General features: G+C 37.0%; 1 protein-coding gene across 1 annotated transcript; it reads right to left on the bottom strand.

Moving 5' to 3' along the window:
- Positions 1–1563: 1563 nt before the first annotated feature.
- On the bottom strand, positions 1564–3172 carry LOC145037599 (protein LIGHT-DEPENDENT SHORT HYPOCOTYLS 4-like). Its single transcript, XM_078986298.1, has one exon. The coding sequence runs from the start codon at positions 2649–2651 to the stop codon at positions 2064–2066; it is 588 nt and encodes a 195-aa protein (XP_078842424.1). The 5' UTR covers positions 2652–3172; the 3' UTR covers positions 1564–2063.
- Positions 3173–18171: the final 14999 nt, after the last annotated feature.

The following is an 18171-nucleotide window of genomic DNA, read 5'->3' as shown; positions in this document are numbered from 1 at the left end:
ATTCAATTCTCACATTCATAAAAAAAAATTAACCAAAGTTTATTGCATCATGTTTCGGACATTGGTGAATAAGGTCCAATCCCCAGGTTAAAAGGAACAAACAAATTTACAATGTACTATACTTATCCAAAACACCAAACACATATATCTTGATTTTTCTTTCTGTAATCTTATACTGATTTCATCTTTTATTTCAAGATGTTGATTGTTGTACGATCATTGATCAATTATGATATACTAAAATTAAACTACCTTGATATTTTCGGATGATATACATAGTTTCTATTATATTTTTTCATAAAAACAAACAATGTACTCACAAACATAATAACATATATGAAATTGTAGGATCTGATATTGAGTTTATATATAGAGAAATCGAACTTGAAATAGATGAGTCAAGTAAGATGCATCTCACCAAAGAAATAAGAACTGAAATTAGAATGGTATTAAAGTATTTTCAGAAAAATGTTAGAATTATTGGTTTATGAAGATACGAAGATTAACTAACCAGATTTGTTATGATGTATCTTCTGCAGAAAACGTATTGTTGAAAAAGCACAATGAAAGTCGACAATTGAAATTGGAACGAAAGTTGATGACGTATTATTGGGGTATTCGATATCTATGTATTAAAATTTGAATTGAAAATGTTGATTTTTTTAGATTGTTTCAAATCTTTAAAAGGATTAAAAAAAAGTGATATGCAACCAAAGAATTACAACATGAATTGATTTTGTTTCCAAATAAATATGGAATTTGAATTTGAAACCTTGAACCATTCAATAATAACTACATATAAATTCGGAATTTTAGATAGTAGATATTATCAAATGATTAAGATTAATTCTTGAATTATTTTATTTAAATCGGAAGCATAGAGATTTTTTAGAAGATGACATTTGGCAAAGTGGCAATGTAGAATAGGAACAAGTGGCAAAAATATGTTTTGTTTATTAGAGTAGGTAGATATATTTGGTTTAACATACTAGATATATTTGGTTTAACATACTAAAATAAACACAAATGAACAAAACAAGATGTTATTATAGTGCAGAATTAATAAAATTGTTATATCATGACAATATGACATGAAAAGATAAGAAAACATCTAATATTATTATATTTGGAGTATTATTATAAATTTGTATCAGTTAACTCCAACTAAAATGATTTGGTAGAAATCTAATTAAGCATAGATGATCAGCCTTAAAAAATCTAAGCATCACATTATTGTATCATTTAAGACTTCTAAAACAATTTATATGAAAATATAACATTATTACATTCACAGTTGAATTTCATTATCATGGTCACATGCATGACACGTTAAATCGACATCATTTCTAAATGAGAATGACTTTCTTACAAGTACATGGACATAGAACTCTGCCTATAACGTTAAGTACGTACTTACATTTCTTTTAAATACTTTTCATATCAGGCATGATCTATATCAATGTCACAAACATGTATGATAATTTATCAATAATTAAATAGTAATAAAAACTATTAATTTTCGAACAAATTTTGATTCTTCTATGAAGACTGAAAGAACAATACTTTCTATAAAAATAAATAACATTAAATACTATATATTTTATTTAGTTTTTATCTTGCCAGGGGTGTCATTGACAGAATTTCTGGTACTTATCAGAATGAAAACCCCCAAACGTTAGAAAAAAATCTTAAAAATCACAAACTTACACTTTAAATAATTACCATCATTGCGTTCATTACAAACCTTTGATCATCGAAAACTAACGAAGTCACACACGGGTGTTTGATTTAGAAGGCTTTATACAGAATTAGAGCCAGCAGTAGCAATTTAACTACAACTGAAATCACTGCTTCTTACCTTTTCTTATCTCATTCTTTTTCTGTCATCAACAGTGGCAATTATGTGAATCGTCTAATAACAACAGTAATACCACAGGCATGATAATTTAGGGACATACAATTCAAGAAATTGAAAGAGTTTAAAGTTAATATATACCCATTCATATGACGATGGGTATTTAATTGGGTAGAATTCATTTCGGACTAGAAAGCAGCTAACTTGATCAAGAAAGTGGAGCAGGCGGCTGCAGCGACTGTGGCAGCTGCGGCGGCCGTTTTCTCTTCTTTTTTTCATAGCTTATCCCTCTTGCTTTAGCTTGAGAATCTCTAACTTCACGTAGATAAAGCCTGACAGCACGAGCTCCAAATGGGTTAGTCTCCGGCTTCCCTCCGTTCTCCTCATACGCTGCCCGGAGACGGCCGATGAGTGCATCAAGGCTGCCCCATGCCTGACGGAGGGGGCAGGGGCAAGGTGCTGGTGGATTGGGATGGCCGAAGAACGGACAAAGTTGGGTATGGACTTTTGTCTTGCCAAACTGGTCGAGGTACCGGAGGAATTCAAGAACATGTGCACCGCTGCAGCGGGAAAGTGTTAACGGCGGACGGTGGTTACGTAGGTACTGTCCAAAAGTGTTCCAGTCACGGCGTTTTTGGTTCTCGTAGCGGCTGAGCGTGGTGGCCGGGGAAGAAGAAGTTGACGAGGATGAAGAGGCTGTTGGGCTCAACATATTTGTGTTAAAGTTCGTGGTGATGATCGAGTCAACATCTTGTACTTGAGCTACATCCATTGTAAAAGAGTGATATTTTTCCATCTTTAATATATAATTGACTACAACAAAAAAGATAGATCCAGCTAAATCCAATCTAGGATTTCACTAGAAAACAATAGGTATTCAAGAAAAAAGAAACCCTAATTTTAGGTCTGGATGGTACTTTAGGGTTTCAACAAGATTCTCGAAGTGATAAACGAAGTAGATAAAGAAGATCACATGAGGGTGTAGATCAAGATTCAGAGTTTATGAAGAATGAATCTTTACGCTAGAAAAAACAAGCTAGAGAAGATCAACTGCAGTGAGTTGGTTTTGGGTTTTGTAGTTTTGTCAATAAGAAAGTGTTGAATGAAAGATTGGCAGAAATGAGCAGTTATTTCTCTTTCTTTTTACCTAGAAAAGGGTATACAAGTGCAAGTACTAGAGAGAGAAACAAGCAGGGTATGGATAATTGATGGTGCAATCGTCCAAAAAAAAGGTTTGAAATTAGGGCTTTTGTGGAAATGAAAAGAGGTTGACAGTAAGCTTTGGAGATGATGGATGGTTGTTGGAAAAAGAAGTGGAGTTCACAAATATGCTACTATACCTATCAGAGAGAAAAATATTCTTTCACTACGTTTTTACTGTTACGTACAACTTATGTAACGTTATGTTTATATGAACCAGATTAAATTCTATTTTTCTAGAAGCACATTGTAAACTAGAAAGAGTCACCAAAGTTAAAAGTCAATACGTACGTACACAGTTAACCTATTGATTTACAAAGTTTACTATTTGAATCTCTTGTGTTTTAAAGTTTCAATATCTACATCTACATATACAATATATCGAATATAATTACGAATATTTTTATTATCTAAAGATTTACTTTTCTTGTTATTTCTATCTGTTTTTACATTATTGCTTTATGTCTAATCTTTCATTTCTTTATTAATACATTCATTTACTAGTTTTATCTTAAAATCTTCATCAACAATAAACCTAAAAGTTATCAACCTACTGTGATTGATGATTGAAAAAATTATTTAATGTTTATTCAGTCCATATTTGTATTTATTAACTTAATATTATATTATACACACGGTTGTAAAAATCGTTCGGAGGTAGTTCGACAGTCGACTAACGATAAACGATTAATCAAACTCAATGGAGATTAATTGACCAACCCTAAATTATTAATAAATTATTTAAAAAATTAATATTTCCTAAAAACTTAAGTATTTGGAAATTTTAAATTTTAAAATTTTGAAAATTTAAAAACTTTAGTATAATATTTTAAAATTCGAAAGCTTAAAAATTTAAAATTTTAAAATTTTGGTGTAATATTTGATTTTTTTTAAATGTTTCTTGCCTATCACCGCCGAGGACCACCGAGGACCGCCAAGTCCGAGTTTGACCGATTTTGACCAATTTCCGTCAAGCACACTAATCGTAATCGGTTTGAGGCCGTCAAACGATTAATTATCGATTAATGGGCCGCCAAGGCCGATTTCTGTAACACTGATTATATATATATATATATATATATATATATATATATATATATATATATATATATATATATATATATATTCTATTATACACACGGTTGTAAAAATCGTTCGGGGTAGTTCGACAGTCGACTGACGATAAACGATTAATCAGACTCAATGGAGATTAATTGACGATTAATCAGGAACCCTAAATTATTAAAAAATTATTTAAAAAATCAATATTTCTTAAAAACTTAAGTATTTGGAAATTTAAAATTTTTAAATTTTGAAAATTTAAAAACTTTAGTATAATATTTAAAATTCGAAAGCTTAAAAATTTAAAATTTTAAAATTTTGGTGTAATATTTGATTTTTTTTAAATGTTTCTTGCCTATTACTGTTGAGGACCGCCAAACCCGAGTTTGACTGATTTTGACCAATTTCCGTCAAGCACACTAATCATAATCGGTTTGAGGCCGTCAAACGATTAATTATCGATTAATGGGCCGCCAAGGCCAATTTCTGTAACACTGATTATATATATATATATATATATATATATATATATATATATATATATATATATATATATATATATATATATATATATTTATTATACACACGGTTGTAAAAATCGTTCGGGGTAGCTCGACAGTCGACTGACGATAAACGATTAATCAGACTCAATGGAGATTAATTGATGATTAATCAGGAGCCCTAAATTATTAATAAATTATTTAAAAAATTAATATTTCCTAAAAACATAAGTATTGGGAAATTTTAAATTTTAAAATTCTGAAAATTTAAAAACTTTAGTATAATATTTTAAAATTTGAAAGCTTAAAAATTTAAAATTTTAAAATTTTTGTGTAATATTTGATTTTTTTAAAATGTTTCTTGCTTATTACCGCCGAGGACCACCGAGGATCGCCAAGCCCGAGTTTGACCGATTTTGACCAATTTCCATCAAGCATACTAATCGTAATCGGTTTGAGGCCGTCAAACGATTAATTATCGATTAATGTGCCGCCAAGGCCGATTTCTGTAACACTGATTATATATATATATATATATATATATATATATATATATATATATATATATATATAAAGAGAGAGAGAGAGAGAGAGAGAGAAAGAGAGTGTGTAAGAGAGAGAGAGAACGATTCCATTAAGATTATACAAAAATAAAGTTTTTAAGATTTAACATCAGCTACATCTTTTTCATCTTCCGCTCCAATACTCCAATGTACCGGTGCAACGTGATATGCTTAATTATAAATGATTATATGTATGAGACGTATAATCCTATATGATTATACATATTTATACATACATGTCAAATCATAAATAATTATATACATATGTCTATTCACAAAGTGATTAATCATACGTGAAGATGATGCTTGGTGGCGGATGAGGTCGTGCTGCTAGAAGTGACAAAGGTGGCAGTGGTGGCCTATGTAACACCCCGACTCTCAGGTATAAACTTTACAACATTATTTTCATTTTGAAAGGTCTACTCGACGAGTTGGATGCCCAGACTCTTCGAGTAGGAATGAACTTGGCCGCGTGTCTTAAGTGACCAACTCGACGAGTTGGAGGACACAACTTGATGAGTTAGAGCTGAAGGATGAAACCCTAATTTTTAGGGTTTGCACCCTATTTAAAGGACCTTAAGTCCCTTCTTCCAGTCCTTTACCACCCCCTTGACGGCTGAGGGAATCCCTAACCACTCTAGATCTTGTTCTTGAGTATTGTGAGGCTAAAAGTGCTTTGTTGGTGCATTCTTTGAAGAGATTTAAGGAGCTAGCGGATTGGGACTAAGAGAAGCGTGTGGATCCAGTATCTACTTCATCTTGGCATCATTTTGAAGGTAACAAGTCGTTACCTTGACTTCCTTTTAGCTAGATCTCTCCATGCTTGAGATTAGGGTTGTTTTAGCATGTTGTTGATTCATTTCGGGTATTCGTCATGATATGAAGTTGCAACTTCAGATCTAGGCTCATCTTGGTCCTTATAGTCATAATTCTTCAGCCTTTAGCAAGATAATATATTTCCTCACCTAGAACCTCTTCTTTAGCTTGATTTTGGCCCTTAGCACCTTGCATGTACGTAAAGTTTGCAACTTTACATAGGAAGTATGCCCTAGGAACTTAGATCTGCAATACGGAGCTTTGGGGTAGCTTATATACATCAAAATGGAGAAAGGACTGAAGGACTCGGTGAGTTGCATGACCAACTCGGCGAGTCCGATGAAGATTAGCCTTTGAGGGTTTCTGCATGAGCTCGACGAGTCAGTTAGGGTTTTCTCGACAATTGGACACGCATGAATTCAACGAGTTGCCTGGGAACTCGGCGAGTCAACTAGGATCTTCACGATTCCTCGAGTTCTGGAAGGACTCGACGAGTCAACAAGCTGTACTCAACGAGTTGGGTCAACATGAACTGTTGATCTTGACTGTTGACTTTGCCTTTGACCAAGGGTTGACCAGCTTGACTTCTAGGGTTATTTTGGTAAAATGGGACTTTATGGAATTGGATCATTGATGGGTGTAGGTACTGGCATTGGAGCTGTATTTGGAGGAGGTTGATATTATCATTCCGAGCTACTTGAGAGGTGAGTTGTGCTCACTATACTAACAGGGTCGAAGGCACCAATGTCAGTCCTTTTTCGGATTTGTATTCGGGTTTATTTCATGTTATGCTTTATTACCGCCGAGGACCACCGAGGATCGCCAAGCCCGAGTTTGACCGATTTTGACCAATTTCCATCAAGCATACTAATCGTAATCGGTTTGAGGCCGTCAAACGATTAATTATCGATTAATGTGCTGCCAAGGCCGATTTCTATAACACTGATTATATATATATATATATATATATATATATATATATATATATATATATATAAAGAGAGAGAGAGAGAGAGAGAGAGAGAGAGAAAGAGAGTGTGTAAGAGAGAGAGAGAACGATTCCATTAAGATTATACAAAAATAAAGTTTTTAAGATTTAACATCAGCTACATCTTTTTCATCTTCCGCTCCAATACTCCAATGTACCGGTGCAACGTGATATGCTTAATTATAAATGATTATATGTATGAGACGTATAATCCTATATGATTATACATATTTATACATACATGTCAAATCATAAATAATTATATACATATGTCTATTCACAAAGTGATTAATCATACGTGAAGATGATGCTTGGTGGCGGATGAGGTCGTGCTGCTAGAAGTGACAAAGGTGGCAGTGGTGGCCTATGTAACACCCCGACTCTCAGGTATAAACTTTACAACATTATTTTCATTTTGAAAGGTCTACTCGACGAGTTGGATGCCCAGACTCTTCGAGTAGGAATGAACTTGGCCGCGTGTCTTAAGTGACCAACTCGACGAGTTGGAGGACACAACTTGATGAGTTAGAGCTGAAGGATGAAACCCTAATTTTTAGGGTTTGCACCCTATTTAAAGGACCTTAAGTCCCTTCTTCCAGTCCTTTACCACCCCCTTGACGGCTGAGGGAATCCCTAACCACTCTAGATCTTGTTCTTGAGTATTGTGAGGCTAAAAGTGCTTTGTTGGTGCATTCTTTGAAGAGATTTAAGGAGCTAGCGGATTGGGACTAAGAGAAGCGTGTGGATCCAGTATCTACTTCATCTTGGCATCATTTTGAAGGTAACAAGTCGTTACCTTGACTTCCTTTTAGCTAGATCTCTCCATGCTTGAGATTAGGGTTGTTTTAGCATGTTGTTGATTCATTTCGGGTATTCGTCATGATATGAAGTTGCAACTTCAGATCTAGGCTCATCTTGGTCCTTATAGTCATAATTCTTCAGCCTTTAGCAAGATAATATATTTCCTCACCTAGAACCTCTTCTTTAGCTTGATTTTGGCCCTTAGCACCTTGCATGTACGTAAAGTTTGCAACTTTACATAGGAAGTATGCCCTAGGAACTTAGATCTGCAATACGGAGCTTTGGGGTAGCTTATATACATCAAAATGGAGAAAGAACTGAAGGACTCGGTGAGTTGCATGACCAACTCGGCGAGTCCGATGAAGATTAGCCTTTGAGGGTTTCTGCATGAGCTCGACGAGTCAGTTAGGGTTTTCTCGACAATTGGACACGCATGAATTCAACGAGTTGCCTGGGAACTCGGCGAGTCAACTAGGATCTTCACGATTCCTCGAGTTCTGGAAGGACTCGACGAGTCAACAAGCTGTACTCAACGAGTTGGGTCAACATGAACTGTTGATCTTGACTGTTGACTTTGCCTTTGACCAAGGGTTGACCAGCTTGACTTCTAGGGTTATTTTGGTAAAATGGGACTTTATGGAATTGGATCATTGATGGGTGTAGGTACTGGCATTGGAGCTGTATTTGGAGGAGGTTGATATTATCATTCCGAGCTACTTGAGAGGTGAGTTGTGCTCACTATACTAACAGGGTCGAAGGCACCAATGTCAGTCCTTTTTCGGATTTGTATTCGGGTTTATTTCATGTTATGCTTTATTACCGCCGAGGACCACCGAGGATCGCCAAGCCCGAGTTTGACCGATTTTGACCAATTTCCATCAAGCATACTAATCGTAATCGGTTTGAGGCCGTCAAACGATTAATTATCGATTAATGTGCTGCCAAGGCCGATTTCTATAACACTGATTATATATATATATATATATATATATATATATATATATATATATATATATATATATATATATATATAAAGAGAGAGAGAGAGAGAGAGAGAGAGAGAAAGAGAGTGTGTAAGAGAGAGAGAGAACGATTCCATTAAGATTATACAAAAATAAAGTTTTTAAGATTTAACATCAGCTACATCTTTTTCATCTTCCGCTCCAATACTCCAATGTACCGGTGCAACGTGATATGCTTAATTATAAATGATTATATGTATGAGACGTATAATCCTATATGATTATACATATTTATACATACATGTCAAATCATAAATAATTATATACATATGTCTATTCACAAAGTGATTAATCATACGTGAAGATGATGCTTGGTGGCGGATGAGGTCGTGCTGCTAGAAGTGACAAAGGTGGCAGTGGTGGCCTATGTAACACCCCGACTCTCAGGTATAAACTTTACAACATTATTTTCATTTTGAAAGGTCTACTCGACGAGTTGGATGCCCAGACTCTTCGAGTAGGAATGAACTTGGCCGCGTGTCTTAAGTGACCAACTCGACGAGTTGGAGGACACAACTTGATGAGTTAGAGCTGAAGGATGAAACCCTAATTTTTAGGGTTTGCACCCTATTTAAAGGACCTTAAGTCCCTTCTTCCAGTCCTTTACCACCCCCTTGACGGCTGAGGGAATCCCTAACCACTCTAGATCTTGTTCTTGAGTATTGTGAGGCTAAAAGTGCTTTGTTGGTGCATTCTTTGAAGAGATTTAAGGAGCTAGCGGATTGGGACTAAGAGAAGCGTGTGGATCCAGTATCTACTTCATCTTGGCATCATTTTGAAGGTAACAAGTCGTTACCTTGACTTCCTTTTAGCTAGATCTCTCCATGCTTGAGATTAGGGTTGTTTTAGCATGTTGTTGATTCATTTCGGGTATTCGTCATGATATGAAGTTGCAACTTCAGATCTAGGCTCATCTTGGTCCTTATAGTCATAATTCTTCAGCCTTTAGCAAGATAATATATTTCCTCACCTAGAACCTCTTCTTTAGCTTGATTTTGGCCCTTAGCACCTTGCATGTACGTAAAGTTTGCAACTTTACATAGGAAGTATGCCCTAGGAACTTAGATCTGCAATACGGAGCTTTGGGGTAGCTTATATACATCAAAATGGAGAAAGAACTGAAGGACTCGGTGAGTTGCATGACCAACTCGGCGAGTCCGATGAAGATTAGCCTTTGAGGGTTTCTGCATGAGCTCGACGAGTCAGTTAGGGTTTTCTCGACAATTGGACACGCATGAATTCAACGAGTTGCCTGGGAACTCGGCGAGTCAACTAGGATCTTCACGATTCCTCGAGTTCTGGAAGGACTCGACGAGTCAACAAGCTGTACTCAACGAGTTGGGTCAACATGAACTGTTGATCTTGACTGTTGACTTTGCCTTTGACCAAGGGTTGACCAGCTTGACTTCTAGGGTTATTTTGGTAAAATGGGACTTTATGGAATTGGATCATTGATGGGTGTAGGTACTGGTGTTGGAGCTGTATTTGGAGGAGGTTGATATTATCATTCCGAGCTACTTGAGAGGTGAGTTGTGCTCACTATACTAACAGGGTCGAAGGCACCAATGTCAGTCCTTTTTCGGATTTGTATTCGGGTTTATTTCATGTTATGCTTTATGATATGTATCCTGGTTATAGGATGGTTGCTATGTTAGAGATCGGTTAGATCAGTATCCTGGTAATAGGATGGTTGCTATGCTAGTGATCGGTTAGATCAGTATCCTGGTTATAGGATGGTTGCTATGTTAGAGATGGGTTAGATCAGTATCCTGGTTATAGGATGGTTGTTATGTTAGTGATCTGTTAGATTTGCCTGACTATTTGTTTATATGTATGTGCATATGTTTGTTGGTTTGGGGGCTTGGATTGAGGCAGGTCATGCTTTGTGCTGTAGGACAAGATATCCAAGGTGGAGTGGATAGACTGCATAACCAAGAGGGCATATAGTTAGGCCGAAGGCCCGACGAGCGGTCTGGATAGGATGAAGGCCCTGAGTGCTGTGGTATCCTGGGAAGAGTCAATTGTGAGACAATCCCACACTCCTTAAGATAGTCAAGGAACTCGGTACTAAGATACTCACCACCTCGATCGGATCGAAGCATCTTAATGTTCCTGCCCAATTGATTTTCTACTTCCTGTTTGAATTCCTTAAACCTTTCAAAGGTTTCTGACTTATGTTTGATTAAGTAGACATATCCATATCTACTAAAATCATCAATAAAAGTCACATAATACCGATTAGCATCCCTTGTGGTGGTTTTGAATGGTCCACATACATCAATATGTATTAGGTCCAACAAACCCTCACCCCTTTCACAAGTTCCAGTGAAGGGTGATTTTGTCATCTTTCCAAGTAGACAAGATTCACAACTATCATCCGATTTAAGGTCGAATGATTCCAAGACTCCACTCTTTTGGAGTTAGCCTGTGTGTTTCTTGTTTACATGTCCAAGACGACAATGCCACAATGATGCTTTATCTAGGCTAGTAGAAGAATCAATATACAACACATTATTTCCTAAGTTGTCTACAATCGACACAGTTTCATACACACCATCACAAGGTAATGCTTTAAAATAAAACACATTTTTAAAGAAAGCATTAATACCACCACATTCATTATCAAACGAAAAGGTAAAACCTTGTTTTTACAAAGCATGAAAGGAAATAATATTCCTCGCCATTTCAGACGAGTACACACATTTATTCAAATCTAATTTTAACCCATTATTCAGCAACAAAGTATAAACTCCAATCTTGGAAACAGGTGAAGCCTTCTGATTCCCCATGATCAAGTTTATCTTCCCGTGCTCCACATCCTCACTTCTTCTTAGGCCCTGCAAATCAGAACATATGTGAATACCACATCCTGTATCAAGCACCCAAGAGTTAGAATATGGTGAGTTATTAGACAATATTGTGTAAATACCTGCGTGGGTGGGTTTCACTTTCCCATCCTTCAAATCGTGCAAGTATTTAGAGCAGTTTCGCTTCCAGTGCCCCTTGTCCTGGCAATAGTAGCAATCAGCATCCTTGGGAATGGCAGAAGGAGTGGCAGAACCGCTTTTGGTCCTTGATGAGGAGCCTTCAAGGGACTTTCCCTTGGTACCCTTCGAAGGGTGCTTCCTCTTTCTCCCTTTGCCTTGCCAGATAGCCAAAACAGGGGTAGATGTAGGAGTAGGAGTAGTAGAGGTAACAACCGACTTGCCCTTAAGACCGGTTTCAGCGGTCTTCAAGAGTCCTTGAAGCTTGCTAAGGGTAACTTCCTCCTTGTTCATATGATATGTCATACGAAAATGGTCATAACAAGAAGGTAAGGAGTGCAAAATGATATCAATTGCCAACTCCTCATGGAAGTTTACATTCAGCTTTAGCAAACAGTCCACATACCTTTGCATCTTTTGCATGTGGGCCGTGACGGATTCACCGTCCTTCATGCGGGTTGTTATTATGGAGGAGATTATTTCATACCGCTCCTGACGAGCACTCTGATGGTACCTTTCCATCAGGTCTTGGTGCATCTCAAAAGGGTAGATGTCCTCATAGGACTTTTGGAGCTCGGCTGTCATCGTGGCCATCATGATGCATGCCACCTTAGTAGCATCTCTCTCATGTGTCTTGAATTCAGCGATCTCCTCAGGAGTAGCAGTAGACTCATCAAGCTCTTTTAACTCCTTATCGAGAACATATTCCTTGTCCTCATAACGAGTTACCATCCTGATGTTCCTTATCCAGTCCATGAAGTTGGAACCATCAAAGATGACTCTCCCACAAAGATTCATGAGAGAGAAAGAACCAATTGGGTTAGAGCCCGAAGCATTAGTGTTGGAAGACATCTGAAAGAAGAAAGTAAGTTTAGATTAGATATATAGAGTCCTTAATAAGACACCCAAATGTAATATTAAGGCTAGGATCCAATGACAATATATTATACTTAGAAGAGGGATGCCGTAATCTAAGTAATAATATATTTGAAAGGTAGGTGAATGATGATTCACCAATTTCCACCATGAAAACGAAATGATTTATTAGGCTTTAATTGGATTTGAAATTCCTAGATTCTTTTGAGATTCATTGAACTTTTTAATGGCATGTTTCAATCTCGATTGTGCCCTTCAAGTTTTGTGACTGGGATGCCGAGGATCACAAAACAAGGTGTGAATAACCATGCCAATTCACTTGGTACCCTTAATATCATCACCTAATCAATGTGTCGGTTAACCACACACGCTCCATTGATCTATAACAAACATTAAGTCACCCTTCGTGATCCTTACTAGTCCAAGTTAGTGTACCGATTAACTACACACGCTCCACCAACGACTTGGTAAGGTACAAAGTGTGAATTCCATGGATTAGCACCATTTTCACATTTTTCCTAAAGTAACTAATATTGGGAATTAAATAAAAGATTTAGTTACTTTATAATATTCATCATACTTAATGAGAATTTATAAGTCTTTATCTTACCCGTTCGGCTAACGACCCTCCACCAATCAAGCAAGCGGTGGGTGAGAGTATACACCCATTAAGTCGCCATTTTATAGGCAACAACCTTATACCCACCTTATAGACCGGCTTCGTGAATGAGGCCTACTAACGGTAAAACGACTTGTTCTTACATATATATATATATATATATATATATATATATATATATATATATATATATATATATATATATAATTAACCGTTAATGTTATAAATAGTATAAGTGTTGAATTTTAACTTTTAAAATTCTAAGTGTTGGAATTAAAGTTTATTAAAGTGTGTGAAACTTTTCAAAATTCCAAAACTTGAGGACAAGTTTTGTAACTCTTCAAAACTTTTCATTTCATAACTTATGAATTAAAGGTTTATAAAATGAAGACTCTTCATTTTATGTAACTTATGTGTTTTTAATGTGTGTTAAAGAAAAGTGACATTTGGATATCCATAACTTGAGGACAAATTATGGACTCCATTAAAACACATAAATGATCAAGAATTAATCCTAAACAATTCAGCAAATAATTCCTATCATCTTCTAAATTCATAAGAACATGAACATAATTATAAAAGTTTCAAAAATTATATGAACGCATACAAAGCATGAAATTTTGATATATGCTATTGTAAATGGATTAGAACAACCATTACACCCACTAAAATAAGTTTTAAAACATCAAAACAGTTTGGGGTAAAGTTTCTAGTCCATTTCCAGCAGCAAAAGTCGAAAATCTGCATTCTAAACCTTCTACTCGCCGAGTGCACGAACCTACTCGGCGAGTAGGTTGAATTTTGCCTTGGACTCGTCGAATCCCCCCATGGAATCGGCAAGTCCATCATGCAGACAGCAAAGATTTCGACTTTTTTCACTATTTTGCATCAAGTATCAAACAAGCAAGCCTAAGCTCTTATACCACTGTTGGGTTTTGAGGAATCTAACACTTCCTAAGTGTGCATGCAACCCTAATAAACCTTGGATCTATGTTTGTCTAAATACATGCAAAATAATAATTTTCCAAGGTTCATAACCTATCTAACATGGCATGGGGAACTTTTAAACATAAAAGAGTTAGAAGAGATTACATACCTTTTTGATGAGTTTGATTCTTAAGGAGTTTAAGGGCCAAGCACCAATAGTGTGAATGCCTCAAATGGAATCACAAATCACCACAAACTCTTGGAAAACTTTAAGAGAGTGTATACACACTACAATTTTCAGCCACACACAAAACACACACACTAGTGGCTATTTCATGCAACATAAGCATGCTTATATGGTGTACATGATTAGGGTGAAACCCTAATAACCCATGACCTTTCCTTTCCCAAGGATCCATGGGTTAAAAGCTCCATGGATCATCCATGGACTTCCATACAAGCCTATCCCATTAACAAATGGGTGTTAGCCCACACCATATAAAATCAATAGCCCACAATCTAATTACTCTTCCTTTTAATCTCTAAATTAATCTATAATTAATTTAAGACGAAGACTAATTAAATAACATGACTTCATATTAATATATTATAAGTTATAATATATTAATAATAATAATATGTGTATAACTCTCATAAAGTTATCCATAAATAGTTTGGATGAAATGCAACCCAAATGGACCATGCCGAGTCGAGTCAAGTATATACCAAATAAGTTATGGACTTAGACACCTTATCCAACAGACTCCCACTTGGATAAGTCTAATAACTGTATTTGCCTATTACTTCAGGAACCAACCAGCAATCGTAGCTCTCGAAAACTCTGTTGAACTATGAAGCGCCATTTTAAGATAAGTGATCATACAATCCTCTGTTCTCATGATATCAGCCGGACAAACACATGGAACTATGTCTTGCTTATTGTCTGGCAGTTGTTTCTCGATTTTCGATTTGTTTGACAAAGAACTCAACTGAACACATCAATTTAGTTCTGACCGGGCCCGGTACATGGGTCAACACAAAATCATCGAGGGGCCCAGATATCGCTTATATTTCTAGAAGGAACAGATAAACTTCAACTCATATACTTGTTCTACTACTTGTTGAATTGTACACAAAGGCACGTTTTATAACATCAAGTTACTGATGCGTTTACGTGCAATCAATGCACAACCAACTCATAGGTAACAACTCATATCTCTAGGTTTGAAGACTTATATGATATTACCGTCTTACGATCACTCGAGATAAATTCCATGAAGTGATACAAGTGAGCGTGGGTTTATTCCAATACTCATAACTTATGAGTACTCATGAACGTTGTAGCAACCATTGCCATGTCTAAACACCTTTAGCCATCTACAAACCCAATTCATGACAATCTTGATTCATACCTACTTCCGACGTATGACCGATTATGGAGGTTTGAATAAATTAATTATTCTGGAAGTCAAAACATGCAAAGCTGAAACAATTGTAAATAATTGACAATGATAGCAACTCCTTACTCATAAATAAATCACAATTTTATTCATCATCAAATGTCGATTACATTTTACAAGTTTAAAAGAATCTATCTAATCTGTAAAACTAATATCGTACCTCATGCTGAAAAATGCTTAGCCCTCGTCAGTCCCTTTGTAAGGGGATCCGCAAGGTTCTCATCTGACGATATCCTCTTTTCCACGAGGAGTCCTTCTTCTATCTTGTGTCTTATGAAGTGATATTTTCTGTCAATGTGTCGGGATCTACCATGATCTCTCGGTTCTTTAGCTAAAGCAACCGCACTATTGTTGTCACCGAAAATTTCCATAGGCTCCTTAATAGCTGGCACAACTCCAAGGTCTCCGATGAAGTTCTTCAGCCATATCGCCTCCTTCGCTACTTCACTCACTGCTATATACTCTGATTCACAAGTCGAATCAGCCACTGTCTCCTGCTTGGAACTCTTCCAAGAGATTGCCCCTCCATTTAAGGTAAAGATCCAGCCCGACTGAGAGCGAAAGTTATCCCTATCAGTCTGAAAACTAGCATCACTATACCCTAATACTCTCAAGTCATCACTCCCACCAAGGGTAAGGATCCAATCCTTAGTCCTCCGCAGGTACTTGAGAATGTTCTTTACCGCAGTCCAATGAGCTTTACCAGGGTTCCCCTGATACCTGCTAACCATGCTCAAAGCAAAGGCCACATCAGGGCGGGTACAAGTCATAACATACATGATCGAGCCAACAGCGGAAGGATACGGTAATTGGCTCATCTCAACTATCTCTGCCTCTGTACTCGGACTCTGAGTCTTACTCAGCTTGGTGTTGCTTTGGATCGGTAAATCTCTTTTCTTGGAATTCTGCCTGTTGAACCTTTTCAACACCTTATCCAAGTAGGTACTCTGACTAAGTCCAATTAGTCTTTTACTCCTTTCTCTTAATATCCTTATCCCTAGGATATAGGCAACTTCCCCTAGGTCCTTCATAGCAAAGCACTTCCCAAGCCAGGACTTAACCTCCTGCAAGGTTGAGATGTCATTTCCTATAAGTAGTATGTCATCCACATACAGTACCAAGAAGCTAACTATACTCCCACTAGCTCTAACATACACGCAAGACTCATCTTCACTTCTCGAGAAGCCAAACTCTTTGACCTTCTCATCGAAACAAAGATTCTAGCTACTAGATGCTTGTTTTAATCCATAAATGGGTTTCTCAAGCTTGCATACTCTATTAGGGTACTCTGCACTGACAAAACCCTCTGGCTGATTCATGTACACATCCTCAGCCAACTTTCCATTAAGAAAATCGGTTTTGACATCCATTTGCCATATTTCATAATCATGAAATGCAGCAATGGCTAGCATAGCCCTAATAGACTTAATCTTTGCTACCGGCGAGAAGAGCTCATCATAATCAATACCCTGAGTCTGAGTAAAACCCTTCGCAACCAATCGAGCCTTATAAGTATGCACTTTTCCTTCCATGTCGGTCTTCTTCTTGAAGATCCATTTGCACCCGACTGTTTTACGGCCTGGTACATTGTCAACCAAGTTCCAAACTTGATTGTCATACATGGACTGTATTTCGCTGTCCATAGCCTCCTTCCATTTAGCAGACTCCGGGCCTGCCATGGCTTCCTTAACACTGCTAGGTTCATCCAAATTTACCTGTGTACTATCACTAATAAATGTATCACCTTCTGTAGTAATATGAAAACCATAATAAAACGCAGGTGTGTTCCTAACCCGTGTGGAACGCCTTGGAGGTACAGACTCGTCAGCTGGCTCAACAGGAGTTTCCTCTTCAGGTTGATTGCTAGTGTCTGAGGTTCCTTCACCAATTGATTCTTGAATTTCTTCAAGATCAATTTGCCTCCCACTGTCTCCTTGGCTTATAAGATCTCTCTCACGAAATACCTCTCTTTATGCTACAAAGACCACATTCTCACTGGGTCTGTAGAAGAGGTAACCGAAGGATCTCTGTGGGTAGCCGATGAAAATACACCTTTCACTTCGGGGTTCAAGATTATCATGAGTTTCACGCCTCACGAAATCTTCGCAAATCCAAATTTTGATGTGGTCCAAATTGGGAACCTTCCCAGTCCACATCTCATGAGGTGTTTTGGTAACCTTCTTTGTAGGGACTAGATTGAGGATATGGGCGACAGTCTCTAAGGCATACCCCCAAAAAGAGATTGGTAGCAAAACTCAACTCATCATGGAGCGAACCATGTCTAAAAGGGTTCGATTACGCCTCTCAGCTACACGATTTAGCTGTGGTGTCCTGGGAGGAGTCAGTTGTGAGACAATCCCACACTCCTTAAGATAGTCAAGGAACTCGGTACTAAGATACTCACCACCTCGATCGGATCGAAGCATCTTAATGTTCCTGCCCAATTGATTTTCTACTTCCTGTTTGAATTCCTTAAACCTTTCAAAGGTTTCTGACTT

Source organism: Lactuca saligna, chromosome 3 (assembly GCF_052625555.1).
Source record: "Lactuca saligna cultivar CGN05327 chromosome 3, ASM5262555v1, whole genome shotgun sequence".
Taxonomy (NCBI): Eukaryota; Viridiplantae; Streptophyta; class Magnoliopsida; order Asterales; family Asteraceae; genus Lactuca; species Lactuca saligna.
The sequence above is the reverse complement of the archived record's forward strand: the minus strand, read 5'-3'. Positions and strand labels throughout refer to the sequence as shown.

Excerpts from the sequence above, each read along its gene's own strand:
- LOC145037599 (XM_078986298.1), bottom strand. The coding sequence starts at position 2,651 with ATGGAAAAATATCACTCTTTTACAATGGATGTAGCTCAAGTACAAGAT.